Raw genomic sequence first — 16893 nt, forward strand, 5'->3', positions numbered from 1 at the left:
AGAGAAACCTCCTATAACTCAGGAATCTATTCTATTCCCAAGGAACTTGCCCAAAGTCACAGAGCTAGAAAGAGGAGGATCTAGGAATCAAATCCAGGTCAACCTATTCCACAGCCTGTGTCGTTAACCATTAGACTTCACTGTCTTTAGGTCCTGGGGGCCAATCTTGAAAAATCAGTAGTTTGGAATGGTAAGATCCTTCCTACTAATCTGTTTCTTCATGAAAATTTCCAATTAGGAAATCAGACTCCCAACATCTCTATTTCTAGGCTTCGACTGTTTAAACAAGACGCAGACGTGCTCTTTCCTTCTCTGAGAGGCTTTCTTTCCTTAAGTCTTAGCTCGGCTCTAAACCCTTTCACCTGTCCCTTCCACTCTAAGTCTTTTTCTCTTTGGGTTTTCTTGGCCTCTATAGTGAGATGGTGGGCTTTTTATATTGTAATTTTACGATTCTATAATTTATTCATCATGCATTATTGTGCCTCTAAACAATATGAGTGCCTTTGCAAGTGGGGGCACTTTATAAATAAATGAGTATATTTATTGTTATTAATAAAAGAAGCAGCCCACAATGCTCCAGGAGCCCCAATCCGCCTCCGTAAATTTGTGAACTGAATATCAGATCTTACCCGGCTCACCACGGCTGCCAATTCTCGCATCTCACTGTTCATGCCAATAAATGCACTCAGAGGTTTCAACAATCGTTCCTGACGATGGGAATAGAAAGCCTAACGTTACAATATTACTTCATCATTTGGGAAGAAAATCAGAGCACGGATCTCCAGGACACAAATGGTGGCAGGTTGCTATGAACTTTGACTTGATCTCAAGGTTTCTCTGGACTCAAAATTATATTCTCAAAGTTCATCTGGATTTTGGCAGTTTGTAAGATGAATGTCCCATCTTAGCCACTTACTGAAGGGTCTGGGTTACAGTCGAAGCTGTTCAAGCCAAGTTTGCTGGTTGCTCCTTTTATGGCATCTGTGAGCAGCCCTCGGAAGTCAATGATTTGGCCCTGAAAGGGAGTAACAGTTATTGAAACGGCTATTGAAACATGAGGGGAGACTAACCTTAATAGCTCAGTTTCATTAAATTAATACACATTTATGTGCCTTGGTATGTAGTGCAAACTTAAAGTCTCAAAAAGAAACTGCACTAATAATGAACAAGATGATTTCATCAAGTTGGGGCACTCTAGGAAAAAGAAACAAGTTATAAAGAAATTCTTCAGAATGGAGTTGGTTTGGATAAAATTCCCAAGCATTTGTCAGTTCCTGACACACCATCTGCTTCCTACATGTCTACTTCCCCTGTATTGTCTTGTCCTTTTTAAACATTCCACACGCAGGAAGACTTCACTGGCACAAGAATATTGATAGCTCCTATTTATGGACTACACTGTACATTTACCACTCAGGAGACTGCCTGGCACAAAACAGGTGTGCAAGGTACTTGTGAGGATTATTTCCAATCCTTCGAACACTTCTGCTAGTCGGGAGTGGCATCCTAGTTTCACAGATGTGGAGGTAAGGCCAGAGAAGTTAAATGATCTGCCCAGGGCCACACAGCTAACAAGTGACTTAAGACCAGGTTTCAAACCCAGATATCTGTCTCCCCTATCCATACTCCTTCTGTCTCCCCTAGAGGCAGAAGGAAAAAGCAAGGATGCCTGTAAAAAATAAAAGACAGTAACAGTAGCCAACATTTACTGAGTGTTTATCATGTGCTGGGTGTAAGACTAAGGCACTCCATTCATTATGACCTTGGAAGTGGGCACTATGATTATTTCCATTTCACAGATGAGAGAAATGACGCTTGGAGAGATTAAACAACTTGCCCAAGATTCACAGCCAGGAAGGCCCTGGGCTTTGAACCTAGGCAGGCTGACTCCAAAGCTAGTGCCTTTGGAAACAGCACATCTACAAAATTCGCACGGGGGCCTGGGAATCATGAAGCCAGGGGCTCTGAGATGGCGATGAAAAACCCATTTTGGAGATAGGCCCCTGACCGTATGCCCTCATTCAGCTTATGAAATGCTAGGGAGAAAACCGTCCACAGTTTACCCTGAGGACATTTCTGCTGCAAAGAGAATTTATAGCCAGATTCTTTCAAAGGTTAAGTGCTGAGTTAAATAGCCCCTTCCTTGACCTGATCAGAAACATCCATTCACATTAACATGAGATGTTCATGAGAGCAGCATTGCTGGGCACACAAGTGACCAAAAACGTGACATGGGTAGTGACGGTGAGCAGGGAAGTATTTCTCCATGGGCAGCAGTGATTCGAATGTGTCACCTCCAGGAATCACCCATATAATTGAGGCCCTAAAAGGAGCCAGTTCTGGCCCATGAAGCAGCTCCCCTTGATTTCAGGGAGATGCTCCCAGTTCCCCTCCAGACACACACACCCAGAGTTTGGTTTGCCTGAGAAGAGCTGGCCAGAGGTAAGTCAGCAGTCCCGTACGATCAAAGAAGGAAAGATGACTCAATGATATTCAACCCTGAAAAGTTATAATCAAGAGAAACACGTTGGGGGCTTCCCTGGTGGCGCAGTGGTTGAGAGTCTGCCTGCCGATGCAGGGGACACGGGTTCGTGTCCCGGTCTGGGAAGATCCCATATGCCGCGGAGTGGCTGGGCCCATGAGCCATGGCCGCTGAGCCTGTGCGTCTGGAGCCTGTGCTCCTCAACGGGAGAGGCCACAGCAGTGAGAGGCCCGCGTACCGCAAAAAAAAAAAAAAAAAAAAGAGAAACACGTTGGTGTCGATGCTGCTTTTTATTTCCAAGTGACCCATTTTTACCTACCTTTGGCCTACAGCTACCCAATATGGATCTTTTCTGTTTGAGAGACAGTTATTTACGAATCAGGACATGAGGTTCATTAGGAAAGGGGTAAATATCTATTGAGGACAAGATCAGCCTTATATCAACTGAGGTTTCCTGGTTCACATGAAATTACATTCAAGCCTGGAGCCATATCTCCAAGGAGAAAGGAACACTGCTAGTCAACTCCTACTGACAGGGCAGAAAAGAATCAGTGCGAGGCCACAACTCCTTTAGGTAATGCAGAGCACTTTGTTACTGTCATACAGAATTTTTAAGCTGAAAGGAACATTAGAAGCCATCTCTTCCAAACCCAGCAATTTACAAATGGGAAACGGAGCCCCTTGGAGATGGGGCCGTTCATTCAAGTCCATCCACCCAGGAGGGAGATCCAGACCAGCACCTCAGGGTCTCATCCTCAGCCACTCCCTTCCCAATTCACCCCACAGCCAACCTTTGATCATCACATATTACCTTTCCTCTTTGACAAATATAACACTTAAAAATTTTCATTTTCAAAAAGAAAAGGGAATTCCCCCATTTAGCGTTCAGTTCATGAGTCCCACTTACTTTTGGTGGGCGGATGTTTTCTTCTCCACTGCCTTTGTTGATTCCAGATATACTTAAGCCAAAGTCAGCACTCTCCTTTTGAGTGTGATTGACAAGCTCCTGGAGAAAGAGGAAGACAGTGAAAAGTCAGCTGTGGAAAGCAACTTCGAGATGCTGGCTGCAGCTGCCCGTCCCGTCGTCCCACACCATTCTGCAAACGGGGACTCCCACGTGTGATTCAACCTCTTCTGTGCAGACCCAACAAGATGAATAAACTCTGCCTGTGCCAGGAAGGAGGAGCTGTCCCAGGAAGCCATGGGCTCTGAGAGCACAAGCAGTGGAGGAAATGGTTGAGACTCCACCCATGCCCACTCACTGGCCTGTCTTTGCTCCTCGGACCAGAGGTATTTGTGGGCAGGGGTGGCCGAGTTTGGAGATGCAACATAGTCGACAGTTAGCCAGCCTCCTGTGGGATTCATCCTGCCCCCTTCACCTCCCCTCCCCCTGAGCCAGTTTGCAATGGCCAGGACCACACAACCTCCTTGCAGGTGAGAGATACCTTTTGACCAACTGAGTTTTGTGATGATGCCTTTCTAGCCCGCCAGACCGCTTTGACATGCATTCTTTCATTCCTCTTCACCATTTCCATTAGTTCTCTTTCCTTTGAAACCTGGTATGTTTTGTCCTAAACCAGAAGGTTCTTGGCAAGGATTTCACCCGCCTGCTGGGCTCTCTCCTCTTGCTACCCATCTCTTTCCCCAGAAAGTCCAGTGTGGAGGTCTGGGGTGGTGACCCACCACGTGCGCCTTGGAGAAACCCAGCAGGAGACTGTGAGGCCCAGCCACACCCAAGACTACACTGGCCTACACTTCGGACCCCAGGGACACGCTTCAGGACAGGCAGAGCTGGCACCTACGGTTTCCTCAAGCGGGAGGATTGTGCTTCGTGAGGACCAGGCCCTCCTGCTCTGACTGGGCCTAGGACTCACCCCTCAAGGCCTGTCACCCAGCACTCAGACCAACGGAAAGCTTGTGGGGAGGAAGGAGTCCTCCTTCCAAGTGAAGAAACGTTAGGAAGCCCGGGGATCTGCCCGTCCTTTTAACCCAGTGTGCTGGAAGAAAATCTACAATTTAACAAAATCAAATTGTGCTCAATAAACAAATAAATGTGACTTTTTTCTTGGGGCTGTTTCTCAGCCACCTGCAATTTTACCAACGTCAAGTAAAGCCAGCCAGACCTGTTCAGGATGCTCCCTGTGGTGGGGCTTGGCGCCGCCTGGCTTCCCCACCGTGGTTTTGGACCGTGGCCTCTGCTGGCTGATCTTGGGAAGATTTTGACAACTGTCGCTCGTCGCTCTAGAGGAGGGAACAAAGACCGTGGTGGAAGTCCTTTTAACTGAATTCGAGGCAGCTAAACACCCGGGATAGTGCAGTTCTGGAAAGATCTGCAGATGCAAGTCTGTCTGCACCGTCCTCCCACTCTGCCCAGCCTGGCCCTGTCCCTTTTCAGTCTATCCAGGTTCCTCCAAAACTGGGCTAGAGGGTCCACTTCCTCCTGGAGGTCCCCGACACCCTCTCTTCATTTCCCCTTCGCACCACCTGGCTTCTACAGATAGCTTTCTATCCCTAAGAACACACTGCTCTACAAGCATTCTTCCGATGTTTCTTCCCACCTTCCTTAAACAACAGCACTCAGACCACGGGAAGGGTGCGGGGCAGGAAGGGGTCCTCCTGCTGAAATTAAGAAACGTTAGGAAGTCCTGGGCATCTGTCCGTCGTCTCAATCCATCGTGCTGTGTGCACCCTGCCTACTGCCTTTCAAGCCGCGCACTGCCAGCATCAAAAGTGGCTTGTGGAAAGGAGGCAAAGTTCCCTCATCTCTGCTGTCACAGATCGTTCACATTTGCAGAACAAATTTTCACCAAATATTGTTCACTTGAGGCAAAATGAACTGATGGGGCTGGAAGTCCCAGTGGTAGCTAACTCCGGTGGAGACGGGGAGCCTTGCATGCAAGGGGGCCCGCCCGGGGGTGGGACTTGTGGTGGTTCAAAGAGTGTGCATGCATTTTACTGTGTTTATGTCATACATCAATTCAAAGGTAAAATAAATCTGTCACTATGTCCGCATAAGTAGACATGGAATATTTTCAGGTAGGCGACGATATCCAGAGAGAGGCAGGGTGTGCTCGCAGGGCAGAACATGAGCTCCCCCATGGGAAGTTGTTTGGTTCTCGTCCCTCACGTGAGGAGCGTTTACAGGACGTTCGCTAGAAGTATTTCTACCCATGTTCTAAGTGGTCTCACAGAGCTGCTATTTCAACCCCACTTTTTTTGTAGGAAAGAAAAAGTTGCTGGTGTCTAATATAAACGCATAGGTATTTGGCCAGCAAGACCACCCACGCCAATACCACACCAGTGTCCACGTGTGGTGATCCCAGTGTTGGGCCCTCTGGGGTGAGTGTCATAAGACGTGGACAACTGGCGGTTTCTCAGGGCATTTGTCTTTCATCTGTAACCAAGGAACAAGAATGTCTGTCCCTTAGGCATTTTGCTGGCACAAAAATCAACTATCTATGAAATGAGTGCCAAGCATTGTACAAGTACAAACCCTATGAGTAGCATTGATTTAAATGAAGTAAGGAGACATACACATACACACATACACACACACACACACACACACACACACACACATATACGTGATATATATATAAAACGTGCCTAAACATCCTTGTGAGGCTGGCGAAGAACCGGGAGTCATTTTCCCACTTTGATTTCCCATTGGAGGTAACTGATTCACAGATTTGCTTTGACATGACCAAAGACAAGTGCACTAATGTACAAGCAATGCAATTCATTTCCAGTCAGCTCTAAGGATTGTAAAATTCTTCTGAATATGAAACCAAATTCACCCTGCTTTAACTTTAGTCACCAGTCCTTGGTGTGCCCTATGGAATTCTGCAAAGAAGGCCCAATCCCTCTTTAGAAAGTGAAGACTGCCACCGTGTTGTTCTAGGCGCCCACCCCCACCCCAAGTCTTCTGTTCTTCAAGCTAAACACCTCCAGTTGCTCCAAGCACTCCTAAGGTTACCTGGCTCCCAGAGTCGTCCTCATCCTGGTCATCTTCCCTTTGTTCACTGTCATCTGACTGGAATAGAGTCACTTCCTACTTTTTGGACGCTGTGTTTCTATTGATGAGGCCTGAGACCACATTAGCAATCACATTATACTGTTGACTCACACTGCATCTTCTGTCACTCAGATTTCTAGGTCTCAGATTTTGTAATAATGGAGCTATTTGTTGTGAATCTTTGATTAGACCTTAAACATTATTTCATTACAGTTCATCTTGCTATTTTGGACCCGTCTCCTAATTTGTCAAGATCTTTTGGCATCCTAATTCTGTCATTCGTCACACAAGGTAACCTTTCCTCCTCTGGGTCATCTGCAAATCTGTAAAGTCAGAGCTTGCTCTCTGGTGTGAGATGCAGGAATTAGGAAGAAGCACTTTCATTTGTTAATAACCAGTCTCATGACACAACCTCCCATTTCAATAACTATTTTAAGTAGAAAATTATACACAAACACCATGCATCACTTTTCTAGTTATCCTTCCTGACACCAACCATTTGCCATCCAACCTCGATGGTTGCCATGTACAAACAGCTACCCAGAGAGGGGCTGAAGAAGCCCCCAGCTTTCCGATGCCACCATGCTCCAGCCCTAAAGGGAGGCAAAGGGCTCCAGGGACATTCACTCACAGAACGTTCTGCCAGGTAAGGAATGCTGAGGAAGTTCCAGACATGAATGTGTGGCTGAAAAGCAATCAGAATCCAAATGCGCTCCAAAGCTGCCTCTTAAAATGCTGCTCACTATTTCTGTTCCCAAGTAGTTATCATTTATTACCAGAGTCTGACTAGCTTTATGGAAACCATAAATAAAAGAAGAACACTTTGGTCAAAACAGTAAACCTGTTCCTAAAGAATCGCACAAAGCAAAGGTAGCCTCAGGCTGAGTATCACCGTGAGTATCATCAGGAAGTAGGCTCAGGCTCCACGGCTCTTCTATAAGCCATGTCAAACACCTTCGCTCATAAAAGGTGAGGTGTCTCAGTCCCTTCCTTCTTAGGCTGCAGACAAGGGACTGGAGTCACAGAGCAGAGAGCCTAGTGGGATTCGCAGAATTCACAACACTTCTTGATGGCCTAATCAGTTGCTTATTATGATCACAATCTAAGTTTACTCCTTTCAATTGCATTCTAAGATTTTAAAAAATGTTGTTCACTGCCTGAGTGGTTGTGTGGCCCCTGCCGGAAGCCCACTTCCACCTTCCCCTGAGGTCTGGGCTTTATTGTAATACCACAGGCCTTGGTGCCCCAAAGCTGTGCCGTCCGGGGCATTTCTGAACAGGCTCCGACAACAGGGGTGTGGTCTGGAGTGAAGAGAGAAATGGGATGGACACTGAGGCAAGACTGGGGGCCTGTGTCAACCCAGGACGGTCAAGAGACAGAGGGGCTCTAATCAGATACCCCAAGTGCCAGATGAGACTTAGATTTGAGAAGCTGGAGAAAGAAATATAAGGTGAGCATGAGAAAAGGAGAGGAAAAGGTAGATCTGATTCCCTTCAGACAGTCAGGACATGTGATCTGGAGTGCACAAAGAAATGACAGGTACGATATGAAAAGGGAAAATTATATTTCTTGGGTGCTTACTATGTGGCAGGAACTCACTATGTGTCAGGCTCCTGCTCCAGGCTTGTAAGTGGCAGAGCTGGGAGCTGAACATGGGTCTTTTAATCTCTGAGGTCCATGCTTTTCATACCACCCAGCCTAGAAAGACAGAGCATCAGTGGACGCAATTCTTTGTGGTAAAACCAGAGAACCAACAGTCATTGGTCCATGTCCTGAACATCTGTAACATGAGGGGAACCCGTGGCTGGGTCCACCAAGGTCACAGGACCAGTCTGGTATTGCTGGTAGGCAGACATGGAGCTGCACTAGAGAATCTTCTGGAAACAGATCCCACAAACTCCCAGAGTTGAGTTGGTCAAGATGAATTACCATTTACTTTACCTTCTGGTCTTCCCTCCACTTCTTTGTGGTAAATTATTTTCTGCTGTGGCAAAACAAATATTGGGAGGAAAAGGAAAGATTTAATTTTTAAGAGAAAGCGATTTTTCAGGTATGTTTTTCCTTTTACATTGTTCTTAAAATTTGTGCTACATCCATAAACTCTAAGCTATTCTCATCCAGAGAGGAGTGGAATTACCTACCGGCGAAGAGAAAGAAGCCCATGCTTCCCAAGCATTTCCACACAAGGACCCCAAAGACCTCAGATATTAAACATGTTGGAGAACACAGACTCAGTGGCACCTCCAATGTGGGCTAGCTTTATAGTTACCATTTTATTAAGTTTTCATGAACTTGACACCATTTTGCTGTGGTCCCTGGGACACCAGGATGATTGCATGAGCCTGGCAGGGAACACTTACCAGTCTATTCTGCCTGTTTACCTTAAAAAAAAAAGACATCGTGTCCCATATCCCAGGAGAGTGTGGTTCCAAGCTAGAACTGGCATTCTAGGTGTCATGTCAGTAACAGTCCTGGCGGCCCAGTGGTTAGGAGTCAGTGCACTTTCTGCCAAAACCCAGATCCAACAACCAGCCAAGGATGTGGAGCTTTGAACCCTGCACTGGAAGGGAGCTCAGATAAAACACCACCCTCTCAGAACACCTCCAGCTCTGAGATTCAGTGCTGGCTATTTTTAATTGATATTCCTCTTGGTTTCCTGGTCCCCACATGAAATGTTAAAGTCTGTGGCTTAACAAGTGCCTTGTAAACAGGACGATGATCTCCCTTGGTTTATAATTACTTCCCCCACTTACAGACTTCTAAGTCAATGTCACTACAAAACACAGGGCCCTAACTTTAGCTCTTTCCTCCAGCCAGCCTCCTTGACTGTTAACCTATACTGGGTCTTTGCATTATATTGATCATTATCTGGATTGATGGCTTCCAAAAGCGTTTCATTATCTATACATGAGCTATTAGCCTCACCAATACTCATTTTCATGTTACTTTCAAGATGGATAATAGGTCTTCCCAACAAGAAAAAAGTCTTCTGTCACTTATTGTCTTCCAACAGCTCTTTTCATCTCTAAAGAAATGAAAGTAATGCTGATCTTCTAAAAAGTACCTGTGACACACTGGGGTTTTGCTTTCACTGCCCTAAATCATACAGCCCTCAAACAAATGCCAAAGTGACAAAAGGGACGTCAATGTCCAGATGTCATGTTTAAATTGTCTGCACTGGATCTAAGAGAGGCTACACAATCCTTCTGGTCTATTCCTTCAGTGTAGGGTGGGGGACATCATCTATCTGGAAATAAAACGAGGAAGAAACACGAAACGTAAAGATACCTGTGTCTGATGCCTTTTTGACAATTTTGGGGTATTTCTGAAATTTTACAAAATAATAGCTCTCATATTCCATCAAAATAGTTTCAAGATCAATGTTGTCACAAACTTCAAAACGTCGTAACCCCAGTTTAGTTTCTTGCTCCAAAGCATTGGCTGCATCAATATATCTGGCCATTTCATAGAAGAAAGAAAAAATTAACTCTAGGTAAAAAGAATAAAGGCAAACAGGTATCACAAGTCCAAGGAGACTCAATACAAATAGTAAGCTGATATTAAAGAGTACATCAGATGAAAACTAGAATACATGGGGTTTGCCTATAGAGAAAGAAGCCCCACATAGGTTAAGTATATCCAAATATTGTCTTTCAAAACATTTTGGAAGTACTTAAAAGTCAAATAACTAAATCAACTAAGAAAATATCTTGTAATTTACTTTTACTCATTTTTAGCCAAAGATGATTATTTGCCCAACTTGATTACTTCTTTATTTACCAGTATTCACTTTAGGTCACATTTGACAATTGGTAAAACCCCAATTCAACCCCAACAGGCAAGATTTGCCATCACTAAGGCAACTCAAAAGAATATGTCATGTGCTCTAAAGGGAATTCCAAAAATATGTTGATCAATATCACCGAGGAAATTTAGTATAAGAAGACGTCATCTACTTGGATGTATTGTATTTCTGATAATTTCTTCATCAGTCACAGATTATACTACCAGGTGCCTCTGCATTCATGTAGTGTCATCTCCATAGGTTTCTCACTCATTTTTAACGTGGTCAGTTGTACGGTCATCTGACTTAAGTGGTCTTAGTAATGAAGGCAAGCTCCTTGTCTCACAATCCTCTGAAAGTGGAAAAACACTCTGGTTTTAATCTGAGTCCCTAACTTCTTTTAAAACCAAAAATTCTCTCCTGAAAAATGTGCAATATGCACAAATTAGCATACAATTCCAGGAGTTCATCCAAGGACCTCAGATTAAAAATTCTCATTGCAGTTAGAGTTCTTTCTCTTTGATTTCAAATCTGGGAAGGTAGAGGAGAAAACTTTTTTTTATTATGCTTCCTTCCCTGTCCCAGATTCAGATCAGTTAGAAGACTGGACTTCCTTGAAAGAGGTTGCCGTGGCTATTTCCAATGACCTTGCTAATTTTAAAGAATTTGCAAACATCAATTGACTGTAGTCTGTCAGATTCTATACTTATTAATGGCTCACCACGCTTCTACCCGATGTCTTAATCACCATTTTACAGAGAGAAAAACTAAATACATTTTTATTAATAATTTTTGTTTAGTATGATGTAATACATGTTCATTTAAGAAAACACTAGAAAATACAGATGAGTCAAAAGAACATTCCACTACTCAGAGATAATGACTGTGAACATTTTCTCTCTTTCCAAACATTTTTTAAATGATTAAAAACACATATACTGGGCTTCCCTGGTGGCGCAGTGGTTGAGAGTCCGCCTGCCGATGCAGGGGACGCGGGTTCGTGCCCCGGTCCGGGAAGATCCCACATGCCGCGGAGTGGCTGGGCCCGTGAGCCATGGCCACTGAGCCTGCGCGTCCTAAGCCTGTGCTCCGCAACGGGAGAGGCCACAACAGTGAGAGGCCCGTGTACCAAAAAAAAAAAAAAAAAAAAAAAAAAAAAACACATATCCTAACATATATGCACTTGTTTAAAAAAAAAAAAGGTGGGAACCTACACTATAGATTGCTTGTATATATAAAGATTGCTTTTATTGTCAGCAATATAAAGATTGCTGACATCACATTACATTCTGAACTCTTCCCAGGATCATAGGGGGTTTTTTTGTTCTTTTGGGGGCGAGTCTTTTTTTTTTTAAACATCTTTATTGGAGTATAACTGCTTTACAATGGTGTGTTAGTTTCTGCTTTATAACAAAGTGAATCAGTTATACATATACATATATCCCCATACCTCTTTCCTCTTGCGTCTCCCTCCCGATCATAGGGTTTTGACTTAAACAAAAATTATAGGAATACATGATGAGGGGCGGAGTCAAGATGGCGTATTCGGAGGATTCGGAATTCGCGTCTCCTCACAACTAGGGCACCTACCAGGCACCGGAGGGGGAACATGGACACCTGAGGGGACGGGAGGTACCCCCAGCAACCGGGTAGGACGTGGGTTGTGGGGGGAGTGCAGGGGGAGAAGAAATGGAGGCGGGACGGGAGTGGCGCCCGAGGGGTGGCTGGGGGAGGGGAAGGGATCCCACGCCCAAAGGGGAAAACTGGGGAACACTGGGAGGGAAGAGGATCCAAAGGGAGCGTGGCCAGGTTTCCCCTGCCCACTTAGGCCCTCAGGAACCTGCTGAGATCCCAGGCCTGATCCTCTGCCCACCTAGGCCCCCTCCAGCCACGCGGGTCCTGAGGGAGTGGAAGGGAGGGAAGGGGGAGCAAAAGTAAAGGCCAGACCTCCGGGACCAGCATCCCTGAGGGGTGGCTGGGGGAGGGGAGGATTACCTACACCCAGCGGGACCCACCCACAGTTAGGGGTCCAGCGGCGACGGGAGAGACCCTAAGGGAGATGGTGGGGGAGGGGCATGAAGGAACGGAAGGGAACGGGGCCAGCACTTTCCCTGTCCACTTAGGCACCGGGAAGCCTGTTGGGCTCCCGGGCCTAATCCTCTGCCCTCGGAGCCTCCCTCCTGCTGTGCAGAGCCCAAGCCCTGCCCCTACACCCCCACACAGGGCCCCACCTCTACACTCGGAGACCCTCTCCAACGCTCTGGGCCTAAACCCCACCCACACACCCTCACCCAGGGCCCTACCTTCAAACTCCGGAACTCCACACTCCAGAGGCCCTCCTTTCTACGTGCTGCCTCTCCCCTTCCCAGCAGGTCCTAAGCAGAGGCCCCGCCCTACGCTTGACCGTTGCCCCGCCTAGGCCCCACCCCCAAGGTCCCAACCCCAAGGCCTTTTCTGGTTGCATGGGTCCCGAGCTTAGGCCCCGCCCCATGCTCAAACGTCACCTCCCACCTACCTAGGTCCCGCCCCACCCTAAACCCCACCCCTGCCTAAATTCCACCCTGCCTAAACTCTGCCCCCATAGCCAAGGCTTTTTATTTTCCTTTTTTCCTTTTTTCCTCTTTTAGATTGGGGTTCTGTTTTACCTTGTTAATTCATTGTTGTTGATTCTTTTATATTTTTCCTAATAAATCTTTTATTTTCCTAATTTTCTTTTATTCTTTATACTTTGTTATTGTTCTCTCCTTCTGGCTTGTCTCCCCCACCCTTTTATTTTCTTTTTTCTGTTGTGGTTTTATTTTACCTTGTTGTACTTGTTTCAATTATAGTTTTATTTTTCCTAATATATATTTTATGTGTCTAATGTTATTTTGTTTTTTATTCTTTGATATCATACTGCTCCTTTTTTTCTTTCTTACTTTTTTTTTTCCATGCCGCGAAGCTTGCAGGATCTTGGTTCCCAGGCTGGTGGTTGGACCCAAGCTCCTGTGGTGGGAGCTCTGAGTCCAAACTGCTGGACTAACAAAGAACCTCAGACCCCAGGAAATATGAATCGGAGTGAGGCCCCCCAGAGGTCCTCATCTCAGCACCAAGACCCAGCTCTATCCAACTGAGTGCAAACTCCAGTGCTGGACATCTCAGGCCAAACAACCAGTAAGACAAGAATACAGCACTACCCAACAACAAAAACAAAAAACTGAAATGACAAAAAAATATGTTACAGACAGGGAGTGAGTTAAAAACCTACAAGACCAAATAAATGAAGACGAAATAGGCAATCTACCTGAAGAACAGTTCAGAGTAATGATAGTATAGATGATCCAAAATCTCAGAAATGGAATGGAGAAAATACAAGAAACATTTAACAAGGATCTAGAAGAACTAAACAGCAAACAAACAGTGAGGAACAACACAATTACTGAAAGTAAAAATATTCTAGGGCTTCCCTGGTGGCACAGTGGTTAAGAATCCGCCTGCCAATGCAGGGGACATGGGTTCGGGCCCTGGTCCGGGAAGATCCCACATGGTGCAGAGCAACTGAGCCCGTGCGCAACAACTACTGAGCCTGCATTCTACAACCCGTGAGCCACAACTACTGAGCCTGTGCCACAACTACTGAGCCTGCGTGCCACAACTACTGAGCCTGCGGTCTAGAGCCCGTGCTACGCAACAAGAGAAGCCACCGCAATAAGATGCCCACACACTGCAACGAAGAGTAGCCCAGGCTCTCCGCAACTAGAGAAAGCCCACGCACAGCAAGGAAGATCCAATGCAGCCAAAAATAAATAAATTAAATAAACAAATTAAAAATAAATACTCTGGAAGAAATCAACAGCAGAATAACTGGGGCAGAAGAATGGATAAGTGAGCTGGAAGATAAAATGGTGGAAATAACTGCCAGGGAGCAGAATAAAGAAAAAAGAATGAAAAGAATTGAGGACAGTCTCAGAGACCTCTGGGACAACATCAAATGCACCAACATTCGAATTACAGGGGTCCCAGAAGAAGAGAAAAAGAAAGGGTCTGAGAAAATATTTTAAGAGATTATAGTCGAAAACTTTCCTAACAAGGGAAAGGAAATAGTCAATCAAGTCCAGGAAGCACAGAGAGTCCCATACAGGATAAACCCAAAGAGAAACACACCGAGACACATATTAACCAAACTATCAAAAATTAAATACAAAGAAAAAACACTCAAAGCAGCAAGGGAAAAGCAACAAAAAACATACAAGGAAATCTCCAGAAGGTTAACAGCTGATGTTTCAGGAGAAACTCTGCAAGCCAGAAGGGAGTGGCAGGACATATTTAAAGTGATGAAAGGGAAAAACCTACAACCAAGATTACTCTACCCAGCAAGGATCTCATTCAGATTTGATGGAGAAATTAAAACCTTTACAGATAAGCAAAAGTTAAGAGAATTCAGCACAACCAAACCAGCTTTACAACAAATGCTAAGGGAACTTCTCTAGGCAGGAAACAAAAGAGAAGGAAAAGACCTACAAAAACAAACCCAAAACAATTAAGAAAATGGTAATTAGGAACATATATATTGATAATTACCTTAAATGTAAATGGATTAAATGCTCCAACCAAAAGACATAGACTGGCTAAACAGATACAAAAACAAGGCCTGTATATATGCTGTCTACAAGAGACCCACTTCAGACCCAGGGACACATACAGTCTGAAAGTGAGGGGATGGAAAAAGATATTCCATGCAAACAGAAATCAAAAGAAAGCTGGAGGAGCAATTCTCATGTCAGACAAAATAGACTTTAAAATAAAGACTATTACAAGAGGCAAAGACGGACACTACATAATGATCAAGGGATCAATCCAAGAAGAAGATATAAAAATTGTAAATATTTATGCACCCAACGTAGGAGTACCTCAATACATAAGGCAAATGCTAACAGCTATAAAAGAGGAAATGGACAGTAACACAATAATAGTAGGGGACTTTAACACCCCATTTTCACCAATGGACAGATCATCCAAAATGAAAATAAATAAGGAAACACAAGCTTTGCATGACACATTAAACAAGATGGACTTAATTGATATTTATAGGACATTCCATCCAAAAACAACAGAATACACTTTCTTCTCAGGTGCTCATGGAACATTCTCCAGGATAGACCACATCTTGGGTCACAAACCAAGCCTTCATAAATTTAAGAAAATTGAAATCATATTAAGTATTTATTCTGACCACAATGCTATGAGACTAGTTATCAATTATAGGAAAAAAACTGTAAAAAATAGCAACACAAGAGGCTAAACAACATGCTACTAAATAACCAAGAGATCATTAAAGAAATCAAAGAGGAAATCAAATCATACCCAGAAACAAATGGCAATGAAAACACGACAACCCAAAACCTATGGGATGCAGCAAAAGCAGTTCTAACAGGGAAGTTTATAGCAATACAATCCTACCTCAAAAAACAAGAAAAACCTCAAATAAACAACCTAACCTTACACCTAAAGCAATTAGAGAAAGAAAAACAAAAAAACCCCAAAGTTAGCAGAAGGAAAGAAATCATAAAGATCAGAACTAAATAAAAAAGAAATGAAAGAAACGATAGCAAAGATCAATAAAACTAAAAGCTGGTTCTTTGAGAAGATAAACAAAATTGATACACCATTAGCCAGAATCGTCAAGAAAAAAGGGAGAAGACTCAAATCAATAGAATTAGAAATGAAAAAGGAGAAGTAACAACTGACACTGCAGAAATACAAAGGATCAGGAGAGATTACTATAAGCAACTATATGCCAATAAAATGGGCAACCTGGAAGAAAAGGACAAATTCTTAGAAAAGCACAACCTCCCGAGACTGAACCAGGAAGAAATAGAAAATATAAACAGACCAATCACACGCACTGAAATTGAAACTGTGATTAAAAATCTTCGAACAAACAAAAGCCCAGGACCAGATGGCTTCAGAGGCGAATTCTGTCAAACATTCAGAGAAGAGCTAACACCTATCCTTCTCAAACTCTTCAAAAATATAGCAGAGGGAGGAACACTCCCAAACTCATTCTACGAGGCCACCATCACCCTGATACCAAAACCAGACAAAGATGTCACAAAGAAAGAAAACTACAGGCCAATATCTCTGATGAACATAGATGCAAAAATCCTCAACAAAGTACTAGCAAACAGAATCCATCAGCACATTAAAAGGATCATACACCATGATCAAGTGGGGTTTATCCCAGGAATGCAAGGATTCTTCAATATACGCAAATCAGTCAATGTGATACACCATATTAACAAACTGAGGGATAAAAACCATATGATAATCTCAATAGATGCAGAAAAAGCTTTTGACAAAATTCAACACCCATTTATGATAAAAAGTCTCCAGAAAGTAGGCATAGAGGGAAGCTACCTCAGCATAATAAAGGCCATATATGACAAACCCACAGCCAACATCATTCTCAATGATGAAAAACTGAAACCGTTTCCTCTAAAATCTGGAAAAAGACAAGGTTACCCACTCACACCACTATTATTCAACATAGTTTTGGAAGTTCTAGCCACAGCAATCAGAGGAGAAAAAGAAATAAAAGGAATCCAAATTGGAAAACAAGAAGTAAAACTGTCA

At 44.0% G+C, this 16893-nt stretch overlaps 1 protein-coding gene across 1 annotated transcript in view; it reads right to left on the minus strand.

Annotated features, from left to right (window-relative positions):
* Nucleotides 1-16893, minus strand: part of KATNAL2 (katanin catalytic subunit A1 like 2) — a 91731-nt gene that overhangs the window by 30506 nt on the left and 44332 nt on the right. Inside the window, exons 3-8 of the mRNA XM_032654452.1 lie at nucleotides 9786-9952; nucleotides 8439-8481; nucleotides 4606-4723; nucleotides 3390-3488; nucleotides 917-1015; nucleotides 630-707 (exon numbers count right to left, since the gene is read on the minus strand). Of these exons, the coding sequence (XP_032510343.1) occupies nucleotides 630-707; nucleotides 917-1015; nucleotides 3390-3488; nucleotides 4606-4723; nucleotides 8439-8481; nucleotides 9786-9952 (604 nt within the window). The remainder of the gene's footprint in view (nucleotides 1-629; nucleotides 708-916; nucleotides 1016-3389; nucleotides 3489-4605; nucleotides 4724-8438; nucleotides 8482-9785; nucleotides 9953-16893) is intronic.

The sequence above is a fragment of the Phocoena sinus genome, chromosome 14 (assembly GCF_008692025.1).
Source record: "Phocoena sinus isolate mPhoSin1 chromosome 14, mPhoSin1.pri, whole genome shotgun sequence".
NCBI lineage: Eukaryota > Metazoa > Chordata > Mammalia > Artiodactyla > Phocoenidae > Phocoena > Phocoena sinus.